Source organism: Schistocerca gregaria, chromosome 4 (assembly GCF_023897955.1).
Source record: "Schistocerca gregaria isolate iqSchGreg1 chromosome 4, iqSchGreg1.2, whole genome shotgun sequence".
Lineage (NCBI taxonomy): Eukaryota > Metazoa > Arthropoda > Insecta > Orthoptera > Acrididae > Schistocerca > Schistocerca gregaria.
In genome coordinates, this window is record NC_064923.1 from 176,777,166 (window position 1) to 176,795,702 (window position 18,537).

Genomic DNA, 18,537 nt, shown 5'->3' on the forward strand with positions numbered 1-18,537 from the left:
CAGATGTTTTAATTTCTATACACACCGTATGTTACTATAAATGCTTTATGAATGCAGCACCATATACAACATATCTGCAAATTAATTATATCAGATTATTTACGTTAAGATGGGTTATACACTCTATGAACAAAAAGAACGATTAAGTAATTACGACAGATTAAAACTTCACTGAATAATGGTTGGAAACGAAAAATATGGGAGCAATGAAGGAAAGCTTAGGAGAAGGAGGGAAATACAAGAGGAGTATTTAGCACAGATTCTGTGGATAGAAAAGGAACTTGGAGCGCTGGATTTGTGGAAGGATGTTTTCCCATCCCCCCTTTTTTTAAAGGGATATGAATAAAATTATTCAGAGTAATTTAATGACTGTTGTGGATGGATATGAAAACAAAGTGAATACTGTAAGAAGAAAGACGCAAAGGAGAAAGACTGACAGTTTCTGAAGAGGCACTAGAAAGAAAAATTGCCAAGGAAGGATTAGTTAAGTCCTGAAGCAAACGGAAGAACAGGAACTTCTCATCGTAGCTATACTACAGTGCATGGTTTCGGTCTGGCCTTAAGTTATAATTTTTCTGAAAGGTATCAAAATCATACTACTGTGTTAGTAAAAGCCTGTCGAATTCTGCAGAAAATTTGGCCGGAGTAAAACAGATGCCTGTGCTTGATTTTGAAGACGTTATTCGTCTGCGCAGAATTCGACCTTCCTTCTGTATTAGAAAAAGAAGTGAAAAAGAAGAGTCACGAAAAGAGTATTTATTGGTATTCCGACATCCGTAATCATGAATATATACAATGACTCTGCATTTACTTAAATATCCACAGGTTCCACAATCTAGCTGTGACAGCAGAAAGCAGCGTGGCTGAGAAGACTTAACGGCGCATGCGCTATTGTCAGTGGGCGGCCGTCCGCTTGCGAGTCGCGGCTTCTGCCCCTTCCAGCTTGTACTCGAGGGTGCCACTACGGTAGGCGCGCGGGTTCTCAGACAGCCGCTCAGTGAGGTCCTGCTGGCGCTCTTCTTCTGTAGCCTCCGACAGCGCCTTGCCACGGCCGTAGAACGTGTCTTCCGTGTACAGCCGGTCCTTCTGCCGGTACGTTCCGTGCAGCTGCGAAAATGTATTAGACGTTCTTTTAAATTTGCCCTACACAAAAAACATAGTGGCATAATGAAGGAAAACAGTTCCAACAATTCCATTAGAATTTTCAGCAATACGAGAAAACGCCGAGGAAGTATGCACACCAACGGAGCTAGACATTTAAGAAATCATAAAAAGTACCTCAAAATCAACCAAACAACTGGCGATGACTCGATAACAGGAGACTTATAAAAAAGGTCAGAACCAAAGTTTTTAAGAGACCTACGGATTTGGCTTATGAGAACACTCGGAAGATAGAAAAGATTCCAGAAGTGTGGAGACAAACTGAATGTCAACAATAATAAGCAGTTATTGTATAGTAGACTCTCTACTCGTTGTGCCACAATGCTGAAAAGAGTTTGTTGTGAAGAACCAGAGGGAAAGTGTTTCTCATCAAAGTGGTAATTTCAGATGATACTCTAGTTTTCAAAAAATCGTAGCACTAGACCCTGTAAAAAGGCATGTCTATCAGGCGAGACAGGAGGCAGAGGTATTCCTAAGGAAAACAAAATTACTTTTCAGTTGTCCAAGTTGAAGCATATTGAATATAAGTCAGATATGAGAGGGAAGATGGTTGCTTTTGAGTATATTGATGGACTAACCAAGCATACAAAATCCCTTAAACGCTACAATATCCCTCAAGTCTACCTCTTGAGAAAGCATATGTCACTAGTAGTGTTCCAATAATGATAAAAAGAAGTGAATGATCTGCAAAAAATGGTACATTTTCCTGCAGGATACCGTCACTTTTGTGATGCACTTTTCTAATGGACCATAAGATACACAGAGGAAGAGGACAATTGAGGAGAAAAAAAATGGCCGTAATTATTTATAGGTTTTTCTGGAGACCCATATCAATTTTGCTCTCGTCCTGATTCTGTCATGTGAAATAATATTATGGAAGTTTTTCTGACAGTTTCTTGCTTAATTTATTAAAATTTTTAAATTCCTATAGTTATATAAATCATAATTTGGAGAAAGGGCATATGTCCGGTCTATATAATCCACAATAATTAACTTATATGTCACATGCTAGAGTAGTTTTCTTTCCAGTATTGTGAGAAAATATGATTGCAAAACTGCAGAAAACTTTCATGTATAAACGTTGTTTCGAACTATCTATGAAGTTTATCATATCTGCCGAAAATTTTCACATTTGTTAGATATGTCCTTTTTACATCTTTTAGTTCAATTACAAATGAGAGTCATTTATACTACTGACTTGCAAAATACTTTCAAAACTTCTACTAAATGAATTAAAGAAACTTTAGAAAAGTAACCGAGAGAATACCAGATTGGTACCTAAAGGGTAGCTCATGCACAGAACCTATTTTGATCTTACAATGAAAAATTTTCCACAGAACATTAACCAGCAAATGTGTTGTAGCATCATTTATTGATATGCAGAAAGCATTTGATCTTGAAGACAGAGGAAATAGATAAAACCATGAAAGAATCTGGTGTTGAATCGAAATCAGGAATGAATGCAATATATAGGGCAAATGTTTAAGAAAAATCTCTCAGCAACTCGTAATAGAAGCTGTAGGTTCAGAAAAAAATGGATTGGGAAACCAGAGTTAAAAATCATTAAACAAAATCCATAACACTAGGAAGGAATTAAAGAAAAATGTTTAGCTTTTTCCGACGATTTTGCAATAATTTTAGAAAATCTGCAAGAAACAGTCATTCAGATAAACGTTCTGGAAATAACAATCAATAGAAGTCATCGCAGAATTTCAGCTGAAAAAACAAAATTTATGAAAAAGATAAAAAATATGCACAACATATGTAGAAACACATGTAAGTAAAATAGGAGGAGTTCGTAAATTTATATATCATGGAGGAACGGGAAAGCAAAATGGAGTATGGAGATTTTTAATGGATGTAGAAATTTGTAAAGTGAATTCACTGCATGGTTTACATAAAGCTATCTTCCACCAGAAATAAATCCCTAGAAATACAAAAGTAAAATACTGTATCACAATGGAGATACTAGAATGTTTATTTTCATATTCTGTCGCTTGCTATACACAATCTATTAATCCTACAGAAAAATCTCAACAGGATCTTTTTTGTAGGAAATATAATGTAGTTAAATTTTGTGCTAGGATATGATTTTGCTGGAGTCAACAATTTTCGAGTTATTGAAGAAAAACGCGTTTGAATGTCACTTTGATACGTTTTCCTTGAATAACTACATTAAGGTAGGACTAATAGTTTGTGCTTAACACGCAAGAGAATATGAAAATCTTGCACATGGATTTAAAAGCGCTGAGGGTTGCGTAAAGTCCATGTGTAGGAGCATCTGAAGCCCCCTGCACAAGGACAACAAAAACAATAAGGTATAAGCTAGGTATGATAGTGATACTTGAAATTTGAAGTACTAGAAAAGTAAGGGCTACTATACAAACAACAAAGGGTTGGAAAAATGGAAGCGACGAAGAGAGCTACAAAAATACACAAAAATATTAGAAATAATGGCAACATGAAGATAAATCTTCTTTGGACACCTCTACCCAATGGATGGCAACAAGATAACAAAAAATGTTGTAACTGTGGGAAAAGAAGTTAATAGAAAGGACGACAGGCATAAGAAAAGTACTAGAGAAAAACAGTAAATAACGGACAGAGACTAATTTAAGAACAATATTAAATTTTTACTTTCAAGATGGATGGAAGACAGGAAAATACAACATGGCAAGAAGATGAAAGACTTCTGGTAAACTGGGAAACAACAATGAAAGAAAAAAATGAAGTTGTGTGATTGCAGTTGGTCAAGTCGAAGTTTAAAAATGAAAGAGTTTTGAGGAGAGCATGAAAATCGTGCTATATGTGATTGATAATTAAATATGAGTAAATTCAATTCTAGAGCACTAGAGCCAAAAACTGGTGAAAAAGTTCATTTATAAAATCACTGCAGTGTCAAACTAGCGGTTGCATGAATCGTAACATCGAATCAAAAAGCCATTTGTGTTTCTGGTGAACTGGCTGTAATGATTCCTTGGGTCGAGTCTTTTATACTGACTGCGGGAGAATACTGCTGTTCCAGTTGAGGAATGATCATGAGTCACAGATACATGCATTATGCCTACTGATCACTTAGCGCAATGCTCAGAAGTGAATGCTGAACTATAGCCAAACGCAACTTTGCCATGTTTAGGAAAAGTACTAGACGTTTATAGACACCGCGTGGGTTGGACGCTATCTTCTGGCTATTGGGAACCACAAATGAATTCGTGGATGTGGACAACTTTCGTAAGAAAAAGGAAGATTTGGGTTCAATGCTACTTGAAGAACGTATCATTAGAGACATGGCACAAGCTCGAAGTAGACGGTGTGTATGAGATGGCTTAGCAGTAGCAGGAAAAACTAGGCACTGGCAGAGTGGTAGGCATAAAACATATTCTACAGGGACACCAGACGACGATTACTATGGGACATCAACACTTCTATTCGAATATCCTCTCTTCTTATTTTTCATGAATATTATTTTTCACGCTGTGTTTCAAAATAAAGGTAAATAACTGTTCACACAACACTTCCTATGTAGTGCATATTTACAACTAAAAAATAAATACATATTGTGAACAAATGAAGAAATACTGGGAGGAAAAGAAGAAAAGTTCTAATTAGGTTCAAATGCATCCTTTAATTCGTCATAAAAGAAACTTAACCAAATGAAGTCAACAACAGGTTATGATCCTGTCATGCACATTCATATGTTGATGCTGTTACAGTACATTTTGCCTTTCCTACTAAATAATAAGTTACAAATAAGAGAAGCAAATAGATAATAAATATAGTGTATCCTAAAATAAAATGGTTCAAATGGTTCTGAGCACTATGGGACTTTAACTTCCGAGGTCATCAGTCCCCTAGAACTTAGAACTACATAAACCTATCTAACCGAAGGGCATCACACACATCCATGCCCGAGGCAGGATTCGAACCTCCGGCCGGCTGTGTATCCTAATTTAAGGAACAGTAGAGGATGTTCTCTAGCCCCCATGTTTTGAATACTTGATTACATCCGACCTCTTTTTGTAGTTAAATTTTTAAATTGGCTTTGTCATCAAATCAGGTGTTAGTTAGGTCAAATGTAAGGCTCTTCTGTGATGTAAGCTCTATTCTTTATGATCTTCTTAAATGAGTTACTTCTTTTGCAAATGTTATGTGGTTCATGTAAAGCAGTTTAAAAAGACACTATGTTTTGGAATTAGATGACACAGAGCCATGTCTCAGTATAACACTTTAGACATGGTAATTACTTTCCAATTCACAACTTGAAACCTACCTTGAGGAATTAATTATATTTTTATCAATTTGCGTATTCACATGCACAAAATTAGTCACGGTCATTACATTTATTTATCTGACTTTTTCGATACTCTGGCCCAGCTTCCAGAATGATCCGTTTACAAGAATTGAAGAACAGTACGGAGTACTTTGAAGTTGTTGTTATCACCTAAGTGAAGTTCAGAAATAAGCAATTCACAGGCCGAAAACGCAACAAGCAAAGATACTGATGCAGTATGACTATGTTTTAAAATGCTCTTGGTAAGCATATTTACCAAAGAGCGAAAGATAAAGTATAGCAGACATCACAGTCACCATTCTTTCGCGTGACAGTGACTTCCGTAAAGCAGTACTTGTGCAAGAGCTACAAGTGACATTTCTTTGAATATGTAACAGAAATTCAGTAAAGTGCTATCTGCACTCACCTTGTCCCAAATGTATATGTTGAAGGCAAAGTTGACGTGGAAGTACTGGTGGTGGTTGTCGTGGAAGATAGCGTCTGGCTGCCAGGGCTGCCACCAGTACGCCTTGAAGTTGATGCCAGAGTGATCGATTATGCCATGGTAGTACGTGTAGAGCGCCACGCCACAGAAGGGGACTGTAAATCATTAATGTTGGCTCTGATTAGCACTCAGCAAATGTGTACACTACTGGCCATTAAAACTGCTACACCAAGAAGAAATGCAGATGATACACGGGTATTCATTGGACAAATATATTATACTAGAACTGACATGTGATTACATTTTCACGCAATTTGGGTGCATAGATCCTGAGAAATCAGTACCCAGAACAACCACCTCTGGCCGTAATAACGGCCTAGATACGCCTGGACATTGAGTCAAACAGAGCTTGGATGGCGTGTACAGGTACAGCTGCCCATGCAGCTTCAACACGATACCACAGTTCATCAAGAGTACTGACTGGCGTATTGTGACGAGCCAGTTGCTCGGCCAGGCATTGACCAGACGTTTTCAATTGGTGAGAGATCTGGAGAATGTGCTGGCAAGGGCAGCAGTCGAACATTTTCTGTATCCAGAAAGGCCCGTACAGGGACTGCAATATGCGGTCGTGCATTATCCTGCTGAAATGTGCGGTTTCGCAGGAATCGAATGAAGGGTAGTGCCACGGGTCGTAACACATCCGAAAAAATGACGTTTTGCCATTCGTGCACCCAGGTTCGTCGTCGAGTACACCATCACAGGCATTGCTGTCTGTGATGCAGCGTCAAGGGTAACCGCAGCCATAGTCTACGAGCTCATGGTCCATGCTGCTGCAAACGTCGTCGAACTGTTCTTGCAGATGGTTGTTGTCTTGCAGACGTCCCCATCTGTTCAGTCAGTGATCGAGACGTGCCTGCACGATCCGTTACAGCCATGCGGATAAGTTGCCTGTCAACTCGACTGCTAGTGATACGAGGACGTTGGGATCCAGCACGACGTTCCGTATTACCCTCCTGAACCCACCGATTCCATGTTCTGCTAACAGTCATTGGATCTCGACCAACGCGAGCAGCATTGTCGCGATACGATAAGCCGGAATCGCGATAGGCTACAATCCAACCTTTACAAAGTCGCAAACGTGATGGTACGCATTTCTTCTCCTTACGCGAGGCATCACAACGACGCTACACCAAGCAACGCCGGTCAACTGTTGTTCGTGTATGAGAAATCGGTTGGAAACGTTCCTCATGTCAGCGCGTTGTATGTGTCGCCACCGGCGCCAACCTTGTGTGAATGCTCTGAAAAGCTAATCATTTGCATATCACAGCATCTTCTTCCTGTCGGTTAAATTTAGCGTCTGTAGCACGTCATCTTCGTGGTATAGCAATTTTAATGACCAGTAGTGTATGTACACGTTTTCACAGCTATTAAATTATTTCCCACACTTCACTCACTGATTTTCACAAATTTAAATTACAGTTGAGATATTTCTAACAACAGCACATTAGTCAAAGTCAGACCGAGCGAGGCACCACAGTCGTTAGCATACTGGACTCGCATTCGGGAGGAGGACGGTTCAATCCCGCGTCCGGCCATTTGGTTTAGATTTCCCATGATTTCCCTAAATCGCTTCAGGCAAATGCCGGGGTTGTTCCTTTGAAAGGGCAGGGCTGACTTCCGTCCCCATCCTTCCCAAATCCAATGAGACCGAAGTCCTCGCTGTGTGGTCTCTTGCACTAAATCAACCCAACACCAACCCAAGATGCACAGTTAGTCAAAGTCAGTTCCAGTTTCACAGTCCAATGGCGAGAGGATGCAGCGAACACCTGCCCCTCCACTTCATGACTCCTTATGGTGTAAGTCTGATGATGATTTCTATGAAAATGTAAGCGGTGGCTGGAATGTAGCACTTCCACTGACCACGGAATGTTACACTTGAAACATGCAATTCCCACATTGATACCTTAGGGTAAAATAGTCAGTTAAGTATCTATATACTTTTAACCTTGATAACTTGGAAGATGCAGTAGAAAGGATACATTTTTAATTTGTGTTACACACTTCGTGGTGTCGTCCAAAGATCGAGGTGCCAAGGCAAGGTTGGTAGCTTGCGACAGAACTACGAGTAAACATAGTCGCTGCAGAAGCAACGACAAATGAGAGACGGTCGTGTAGACACGCCCACAAGAGTTTCCACGCGCAACGGTACCAGATCGCTCAGTTACTGAGATCAATGACCCTCAGCCCGGTCAGCAATCATCGCCGATGACGGCAGCGCCTTCTCTCTATCGAGACAGCAGTGCGACACTCACATTGCACAGAACTCTGCATAAATGTTAATCGTCAAGTGCACTCTGTCAGAAGAGACTAGTTCTGTATCAGGTGATACAATAATATTGAATGGCAGTAATAAACAATCATTACTTTCCTGTTGACTTGGCATGTTACAGAATTAAGTATTTCATCTTGTTCAACATCTAATGAAGTGATCTGATGTTTTATATGTTGTAGTATCATCTCAGCCCCTTCTGGCGTAAAGCTAAGAACTCACCATTGTACTGACGAGTTTTATTTCGTCTGGTGCAACAGACTGGCTATTAGGTGTAGAGGATATGCACGGTGGAGACGCCAGGAGCTGCTAGTGGACTCACCGAAGTGGCAGGGGATGACGAAGAGCGGCAGACACAGCGTAATCTGGATGTGCATGATCTCCACTGGGTGGATGGCTGTTACGGAGAAGGCCGTCGGTTGCTTGTACTTGTGGTGAAGCTTGTGGAAGTGCTTGTACAGGAACGGCGTGTGGTAGATGCGGTGCAGCCAGTAGGTCGCGTAGTCCTGTGAGGATGCAAATGTTGCAGTGTGATGCTAATCGATATCGGTACAGTTTTCCAATATTAAATCAACGTGAAAATAATCGTTGTACTAATAGCAGAGTCATCTTTTAGATGCTGTTGTAACATTTTTCTATACCAAACATTAAACTGTAAAATAAAGCGAGAAGTGCCACTGTTATTTAATATCGAGTTATGCAAATAGTCTATTATTAAACCAAGCATTAAACAGTGTTTATCCGGCCGATGTGGCCGAGCGGTTCTAGGCGCTTCAGTCTGGAACCGCGCGGCCGCTACGGTCGCAGGTTCGAATCCTGCTTCGGGCATGGATGTGTGTGATGACCTTAGGTTAGTTAGGTTTAAGTAGTTCTAAGTTCTGGGGGACTGATGACCTCAGATGTTAAGTCCCATAGTGCTCAGAGCCATTGGAACCATTTTTGAAACTGTGTTTCAGGTATGTAGGTGCTTTGTAAAACGTACTGGCTTAACTTGAATGGTCAGTTAGTCATTGTTATTACCAAAGCACACCACAGTTTGAGTCATTAAAGCGAGCAGTGCACACGATAGAGGTACAGTACTAATTGTTCGCCGATTCGAAAGTCGCCACTGTTGCGACACCTTCCAGCTCCCGCGCGTGCCTCTGCGGCTACCGCTGTTAGGTGACTCTGTAGGCGGTGATCTGTTAGCCCATGTTTTTGAGCACTTTTCATAATTTATTGTGGCCGACGCAGTCAAAAGCTTTTGCATAATCAATAAAGCAATTCTTTTGGATTACGGAGAAGGAAAGAGACTTCCGGAAAGACGTGTATCTTGCTTTATTGATTGTGCTAAAGCCTTTGACTGTGTCGGCCACAATAAATTATAGGAATCTTTATAAAACCTTGGAGTACCAGATCACCTAGCATGGAACTTATACTCTGATCAAAAAGCCACTGTGAGGACCACATATGGAGCAACTAAATGGGAGAAGATTCAGAAATGAGTACAAGGCTGCATATGGGATACTGTGTATTCAGTCTCTAATGCAGAACGCTTTATGAGGAATGCCGGGCTAGGTGAAGAAGAAACTGTAATTAAAATAGATGGGATAAATACCTGTATAAATAACTTAATATATGCAGATGATACCATACTGATGACAGAACGCGAACAAAAGTTAAAGATCTTCTTACTGAAGGTGAAAGAAGAAAGTGCAAATGCTGGTCTATGGTTGAACGTCAAGAAAACGAAAATTATGGCAACTAAATCTCTCTCTTCATGGCGTATAGGAGGAGAAAAAATGGAGGTAGTTTATGTTCAGTTATCTCGGCTCCCAGATTTCTGCTGATGTTGACTGCAGTTGTGACATCAAGAGATGCTAATTACTTGGTAGGAAAGCAATGTCCAACCTTGACAATGTTTTGAGGAGTAGAGACATAAATTTAACAAGTAATGTCCGTTTCGTGAGGGCTATGGCGTTTGCAGATACGCGGCTGTGGCTTCGGAACTGTAAGACAGGCTGAATGGCGTAGAACAGACACTTTTGAAATTTGATGTTGGAGGAAACTCCTTGGATTTCCATGGATCGCAAAGAGAATGACTAGGTCAATAATACAGCTAAAAAAAAAAAAAAAGCAGATTGATCTTTGGAAGGTCTGACACTGAAGCAACAACTTACCTACTTTGGGCACAGCATGAGAAGACATGATCCTGTGGGAAAGACATTAAAGCTGGGAAGATCAAAGGAGTAGGAGAAGAGGGCGGCAAAGGGTAAGACGGATGGATGGCATCACATGTCTGCAGGAGAAAGTGCAGGACAGAAGAAGTTGGCAGTTTTTAGTTCATGGAGTCACGGAGAGTCTGAATCGGCTAAACGAATGGAGAGAGAGAGGGAAAGAGATAGTGAGAGAGAGGGGGGGCAAGGGGCGGCGGTGCGACTGTGGCTCATCCAAGACGAAGGCGCCTGCTTGTCTTCGGCAGACTGTCAACACCAGTTCTCTTCCGCCATCAGCTTGAACCCTGCAGCGACCATCTACGGTCTCAACCCCGCCGTAGGCCCTGCTGAACCCGTTTGTTTTGCTGGATCTGTATCGTCAACGGCGGCGCTTACCATCGGGTGACCCAGTGACATAATGGCCAACTGTTCCGGGTTGTGAATCCTGGTGTTCCTCGTTGAACTCGCAGAGAGCTCTGTGGCTATTTTTTAGCTGGAAAGACTCTGGTTATGATTCAGGACACCGTTGGTATCCGAGCGGTCTAAGGCGCTGCAGTCATGGACTGTGGACAGTGCGGCTGGTCCCGGCGGCGGTTCGAGTCCTCCCTCGGGCATGGGTATGTGTGTTTGTCCTTAGGATAATTTAGGTTAAGTAGTGTGCAAGCTTAGGGACTGGTGACCTTAGCAGTTAAGCCCCATAAGATTTCACACACATTTGAACAACATTGGTATGGTTGACCTAAGCAAGTTGGCTCTTACGTGTGGCTCCACTCTTGTCGGTTGCAGTGTGTAATTGGAGCACAGTTTTGGGACCAATTCTAATAAGTTTTATTAATTGTGTTCATAATTGTTGTACCCGTGGTCTAGGGGCAGCCGGCACGGTAGTTCAGCGTGTTCGGTCAGAGGGTTAGCTGCCCTCTGTAATAAAAAAAAACTGGGCGTCAGGTGACGTCCGCCACGAACAATTGAAACGAACAATAACGAACAAAATGAGATTACAAAAAAAAGGTAGTGTCTTTGATTCATAATCAAAACGTCTTCGGCCCCGGGTTCGATCCCCGCCACTGACTACATTTTGATAAATAATCAGCATTGGCGGCCAAAGACTTCCGGCATAAGAAGTCAGCCTCATTCTGCCAACGGCCTTGTCAAAGAGGGCGGAGGAGCAGATAGAGGTTCAGGGCACTCTCTTGTCCTAGGGGTGGGAAATTGCCCCTAAAGGCGGAAGAATCAGCAATGATCAATGGAAACAACTGCATTAAAGACACGTAGCGTGTATCCACAGGACATGTGGCCTGTAGTTAAAGAAGTGTCATGATGATCTCTCCATTGGCAAAAGATTCCTGAATAGTCACCCATTCGGATCTCCGGGAGGGGACTGCCAAGGGGGAGGTTACCATGAGAAAAAGATTGAATAATCAACGAAAGGATAATGTTATACGAGTCGGGGCGTGGAATGTCAGAAGCTTGAACGTGGTAGGGAAACTAGAAAATCTGAAAAGGGAAATGCAAAGGCTCAATCTAGATATAGTAGGGGTCAGTGGATTGAAGTGGAAGGAAGACAAGGATTTCTGGTCAGATGAGTATCGGGTAATATCAACAGCAGCAGAAAGTGGTATAACAGGTGTGGGATTCGTTATGAATAGGAAGGTAGGGCAGAGGGTGTGTTACTGTGAACAGTTCAGTGACCGGGTTGTTCTAATCAGAATCGACAGCAGACCAAAACCGACAACGATAGTTCAGGTATACATGCCGACGTCGCAAGCTAAAGATGAACAGATAGAGAAAGTGTATGAGGACATTGAAAGGGTAATACAGTATGTAAAGGGCGACGAGAATCTAATAGTCATGGGCGACTGGAATGCAGTTGTAGGCGAAGGAGTAGAAGAAACGGTTACAGGAGAATATGGGCTTGGGACAAGGAATGAAAGAGGAAAAAGGCTAATTGAGTTCTGTAACAAGTTTCAGCTAGTAATAGCGAATACCCTGTTCAAGAATCACAAGAGGAGGAGGTATACTTGGAAAAGGCCGGAGATACTGGAAGATTTCAATTAGATTACATCATGGTCAGACAGAGATTCCGAAATCAGATACTGGATTGTAAGGCGTACCCAGGAGCAGATATAGACTCAGATCACAATATAGTAGTGATGAAGAGTAGGCTGAAGTTCAAGACATTAGTCAGGAAGAATCAATACGCTAAGAAGTGGGATACGGAAGTTCTAAGGAATGACGAGATACGTTTGAAGTTCTCTAACGCTATAGATACAGCAATAAGGAATGGGGCAGTAGGCAACACAGTTGAAGAGGAATGGACGTCTCTAAAAAGGGCCATCACAGAAGTTGGGAAGGAAAACATAGGTACAAAGAAGGTAGCTGCGAAGAAACCATGGGTAACAGAAGAAAAGCTTCAGTTGATTGATGGAGGAGGAACTACACACATGTTCCGGGAAAATCATGAATACAGAAATACAAGTCGCTGAGGAACGAAATGAATAGGAAGTGCAGGGAAGATAACACGAAATGGCTGCAGGAAAAATGTGAAGACATCGAAAAAGATATGATTGTCGGAAGGACAGACTCAGCATTCAGGAAAGTCAAAACAACCTTTGGTGACATTAAAAGCAACGGTGGTAACATTAAGAGTGCAACGGGAATTCCACTGTTAAATGCAGAGGAGAGAGCAAATAGGTGGAAAGAATACATTGAAAGCCTCTATGGGGGTGAAGATTTGTCTGATGTGAAAGAAGAAGAAACAGGAGTCGATTTAGAAGAGATAGGGGATCCAGTATTAGAATCGGAACTTAAAAGAGCTTTGGAGGACTTACGGTCAAATAAGGCAGATGGAATAGACAACATTCCATCAGAATTTCTAAAATCATTTGGGGAAGTGGCAACAAAACGACTATTCACGTTGGTGTGTAGAATATATGAGTCTGGCGACATACCATCTGACTATCGGGAAAGCATCATCCACACAATTCCGAAGACGGCAAGAGCTGACAAGTGCGAGAATTATCGCACAATCAGCTTAACAGCTCATGAATCGAAGCTGCTTACAAGAATATGTACAGAAGAATGGAAAAGAAAATTTAGAATGCGCTAGGTGACGATCAGTTTGGCTTTAGGAAAAGTAAAGGCACGAGAGAGGCAATTCTGACGTTACGGCTAATAATGGAAGCAAGCCTAAAGAAAAATCAAGACACGTTCATAGGATTTGTCGACCTGGAAAAAGCGTTTGACAATATAAAATGTTGCAAGCTCTTCAAGATTCTGAAAAAAGTAGGGGTAAGCTATAGGGAGAGACGGGTCATATACAATATGTACAACAACCAAGAGGGAATAATAAGAGTGGACGATCAAGAACGAAGTGCTCGTATTAAGAAGGGGGTAAGACAAGGCTGTAGCCTTTCGCCCCTGCTCTTCAATCTGTACATCGAGGAAGTAATGATGGAAATAAAAGAAAGGTTCAGGAGTGGAATTAAAATACAAGGTGAAAGGATATCAATGATACGATTCGCTGATGACATTGCTATCCTGAGTGAAAGTAAAGAAGAATTAAATGATCTGCTGAACGGAATGAACAGTCTAATGAGTACACAGTATGGCTTGAGAGTAAATCGGAGAAAGACGAAGGTAATGAGAAGTAGTAGAAATGAGAACAGCGAGAAACTTAACATCAGGATTGATGGTCACGAAGTCAATGAAGTTAAGGAATTCTGCTACCTAGGCAGTAAAATAACCAATGACGGATGGAGCAAGGAGGACATCAAAAGCAGACTCGCTATGGCAAAAAAAGGCATTTCTGGCCAAGAGAAGTCTACTAATATCAAATACCGGCCTTAATTTGAGGAAGAAATTTCTGAGGATGTACATCTGGAGTACAGCATTGTATGGTAGTGAAACATGGACTGTGGGAAAATCGGAACAGAAGAGAATCGAAGCATTTGAGATGTGGTGCTATAGACGAATGTTGAAAATTAGGTGGACTGATAAGGTATGGAATGAGGAGGTTCTACGCAGAATCGGAGAGGAAAGGAATATGTGGAAAACACTGATAAGGAGAAGGGACAGGATGGTAGGACATCTGCTAAGACATGAGGGAATGACTTCCATGGTACTAGAGGGAGCTGTAGAGGGCAAAAACTGTAGAGGAAGACAGAGATTGGAATACGTCAAGCAAATAATTGAGGACGTTGGTTGCAAGTGCTACTCTGAGATGAAGAGGTTAGCACAGGAAAGTAATTCGTGGCGGGCCGCATCAAACCAGTCAGTAGACTGATGACAAAAAAATTTTTAAAAAAATAAAAAATGTGGAATGTTATTGTCTATGTAAAAAGCAAATGTTTTCCATTTTATTAAGGCTTAATGTCCGTATCACAGCAGTATTTTTTCCCTGCATGGATAATTCAGAATTTGTAAACTAGTTTCATTAAATTTGCTTTATTGTGACACCTTTTATAAATTATTGTTGTGGCATTTTATAACTGCTGAGAGAGTTGTAGAATGTATCTATTTTACTGTTTGATATTGTATTATTTTAGATTGACTGAATGAGACTTTTGAATATTGTTGTCCTCTTTTATAGGAGTTTTTGAAATAAAAGTGTAACGTCTTCTGAACAAACCTAGCACACTCATCTAAATCTAGCCCTTGCATGTATTTATTCGGTAGCAAATTGTACTCTTTAAATTTGCTCGTCTGCAGAGGGTGGTGGCGGCGAAAGTTTGCGATCGGCTCTTAGAACATTACTTGTTGGTTCAAGCATCGCCTTCTTCTCCGAGGACAGCGAAATTATAAAAAATAAAATAAGCCACCATCTAATAGCTTAATTCGTCGCAGAACTGTAAAAGTCGACGCTGAGCAGCTAGAATGACCAGGTACAGCCTCTCGGCTCATTTTTCTTGATAACAATAATAACCGCTACGCACAGTATTTTCACGGTGGCTGCTTCATAGTTGCGGCGCACAGTGTTGTTTCGTAGCTAAGGTTGACAACGAGCGTAAGCAGTCCGTAGCAGCACGAAGTCAACCAACTTTCACCGACCAGAGAGGGCTCAAGTGAATGCGTACTATTCGTCCTCATACAACCCTGAAACTGTAAGGACTCACTATAGCATGCTAGATGGCAGTTGGTGATGGAAAACCAAACCCTGTTAACAAGTTGACGAATTATACCGGCCTATAGAATGAAGTACTCTACAAATGATATAAACGTGGTTTTGGTCGTGGAACAGGACGAAGATCGCCGACATCATCACGTGTGCCCACAAGTCGACTTTGCTTTTACCACGTAAAGGGCCTTGTTCACAAATGTGAAAGCGCAAATCAGCTGCTTCAATAACGTGTGTCATTTTCTTATTAACTCTAAATTCATGATGTTTATATGAATCCAGAATGTTGTCAGCACTACTAAACATAGTTGAAGTACCTATTTAAAATCCATAAACTGTTTTGCGCCTCATTACAAAGAGCAGCCATTTGGGTAGTTGTGCGAAGAAAAACCTTGCTCAATTGTGGCCAGTGATTTATTGTTTCTATGTCATAATGATTAAAGTGTTCAAATGGGTATATGCATGCAGACTGAGAATATATGTGTTGATACGGGTATGTGAGGGAGTGTATTTAATTTTGATTCGCTGACTCCGATGCGACTGCCATGTTTTATTAATTTTGCTTTTTTTTATTTTGTATGCTCAGTACTATGCTGAATTTTTAAAGCGTTTGTCTTGTGTACATTTTGTAGGGGAATAATTTTTGTTTATTTGTAAAGGCGCACTATGGGACTTAACTTCTGAGGTCATCAGTCCCGTCGAACTTAGAACTACTTAAACCTAACTAACCTAAGGACATCACACACATCCATGCCCGAGGCAGGATTCGAACCTGCGACCGTACCTTTGTGTGTAGAACGATTGGGTAACATCCTACCATCAACTGGCATAGTAATCTTAGTCGCATAGCCAACGTGTATATCAACAGCCCTATTACCAGGGGAGATCGTTCAAAAAAGTATGTCGTCGTTTTGCATAGTGATTATTAGACACATATGTACGGTCTGTGGTTTTCGTAGGCCTACCATTTTTCGTCATGGCGTAGTGTATACACATTGTAACTTGCGTGCAATGATCCGTGTTTTGGTGTCAATAGAAGAAAACGAATCCAATAAATATGGGTCCACAGACACATACTTTCTGAAAATTGAACTTGTTCATAGGAGGGGTTAAATGTGACGTCGGTTCCGTACAGTTGTTGATGGCTGGAATTAAATGTGACATCCATCTTTTGCAACGCATCATTTAAGGAATCACGTGGCGCTCTTTGTAGCTGACCCGATTGTCGTCGTGCGTGCGTGCTGGTTTGTGCGGAATATGCGATCCTGTAGTGTTTGAACAGCATTGGCTGCAATGATAGAGAAAGTTTGGGAAAATCTGGGGACTGGTGTCTGTGGAACGTAGAGGCCAAAGCGCGTGGCCATCCCTACAGTCCAGTAGTGTGGAAATGTCGATTCCAAATGTTGAAGCACAACATTGTGAAAATGTGCTGGTGTGACGTCGTGCAGAAACCACTCATGTAGTCTTTATTGCCACAACACATCCTCGAGAAAGGTCTTCACTACGTTGATGAGAATATACAAATAGCGAACGCCATTTAATTTGCGTGCTGGCACGTATGTCCCTGTTAATCTACTACCAGGTGCTTCTCCGCAAATTGATCTAGAAACGTTTCTGATATTCCCGTTCCGCAGTTGTTTAAGTATTCTCATTAATGTACATGTTGGCTATGAAAATTCCAAACATCATCTGTTATGAGCCCATCTGATCGGTAAACAAAATCTAAGACGTAAACAGAGATCTGCCAACACTCGAATGAGCAGTGACTGAGCTGTAATCTGTCTGGTGCTCTTTTGTGGTCTTACGGCTTGGATGCGCTTAAGATGGCACAGGCACAACAATTGTTCACGTAGTACGCTCAGACGAAGTAATAACTCACGACTTCCTCTGCTACTAATCGCTGCTCACTGATCTCAGGATTTGTGCCCAGTAAACGTAGCACACGCTCCATCTCAGGCATGTGGACTGAGCGAGGTCATCCACAATTTATCTTTTGTGACACTAGAAAACCTGTGCCCCTAAGTCGTGGATATTTTTGAGCACTGACCGACGGGCTCACATGTTACTTCCATTCGGTAAAATGTAACAGGAAATGCGCTACATCACACTGTAGATCATCTAACGCACCAACTGAAGTACTGAGATAGTAAAACAAATCAAAAGTTAGTGATGCAAGCATTGACAGAATACCGAAGCAACGACTGTGCTCATATCCGCAGCCAAACGTCTTTAAGCTCCTCCTTCGAACAAATGTCCAGACTTCAGAAAATTTGCATTTGGAGACCCTATTTATTGGAATAAACGTTCTTGTGTCGATGAATACTACTACTTCTCAGATTATTAGGCACTTTTTTAATCTTCTGTTCGTTTACAACGTAAATTACCATAAGTAATAACGTTTTTTTGAAACCAACAGCTCACTTGTTTGAATGAGTACTAGAAATAAAGTAACTTTGTTTTTCGTCACACTTATGAACACTACTACACTTAGAATTTCTGGAAGGAACATTAGCATATAATTTCTTTTGTAAATATATATTTGGTATTTTTATTTTTCTGATGTGTTACACATCCAAAAGGATGTCCTCGGTATGGGTCTACAGAACGATATGTTTATCAAATCGAAGCAATAAAATCTAAGAAAATTTTGTCTCCAATTGCAATCTAAAAACGTTATATGATCAAAGAAGTTATGCAGGAGGGATCTTGTATTCGAACTACGTTTGATTTATTTTGTTACTCAACTTCCGACGTTCCCGACTATTAACTGCCAGCCACAGCTTAAGTAGAATTTTGGGCTGATACATTTTTCCTCCTCACCGCATAGCAGTTTCAGTTACTTCCAACGTGGGAGACAAAACGTCGGAAATCCAATAGCGTTAAACTAGAGGTTTACTGCGCTTCTCTCGTTCTGCCCAAAGCGTGTTAAAAATGGGCCGAATGGCAGACGCTGTTTCAATTGAACTTTGTCCTCATTGAAGAATGCGGTATCAGTCAGAGAGAACGTAACCTGTAACTTCCTAC

The 18,537-nt window shown here is 41.1% G+C and overlaps 1 protein-coding gene across 1 annotated transcript in view; it reads right to left on the bottom strand.

The window, feature by feature from the left end:
- Window positions 1-741: 741 nt before the first annotated feature.
- LOC126267536 (lathosterol oxidase-like) overlaps window positions 742-18,537 on the bottom strand; it is a 107,859-nt gene continuing 90,063 nt past the window's right edge. Inside the window, exons 4-6 of the mRNA XM_049972837.1 lie at window positions 8,528-8,711; window positions 5,859-6,031; window positions 742-1,107 (exon numbers count right to left, since the gene is read on the bottom strand). Coding sequence (XP_049828794.1) covers window positions 895-1,107; window positions 5,859-6,031; window positions 8,528-8,711 — 570 coding nt within the window. The 3' untranslated portion in view covers window positions 742-894. The remainder of the gene's footprint in view (window positions 1,108-5,858; window positions 6,032-8,527; window positions 8,712-18,537) is intronic.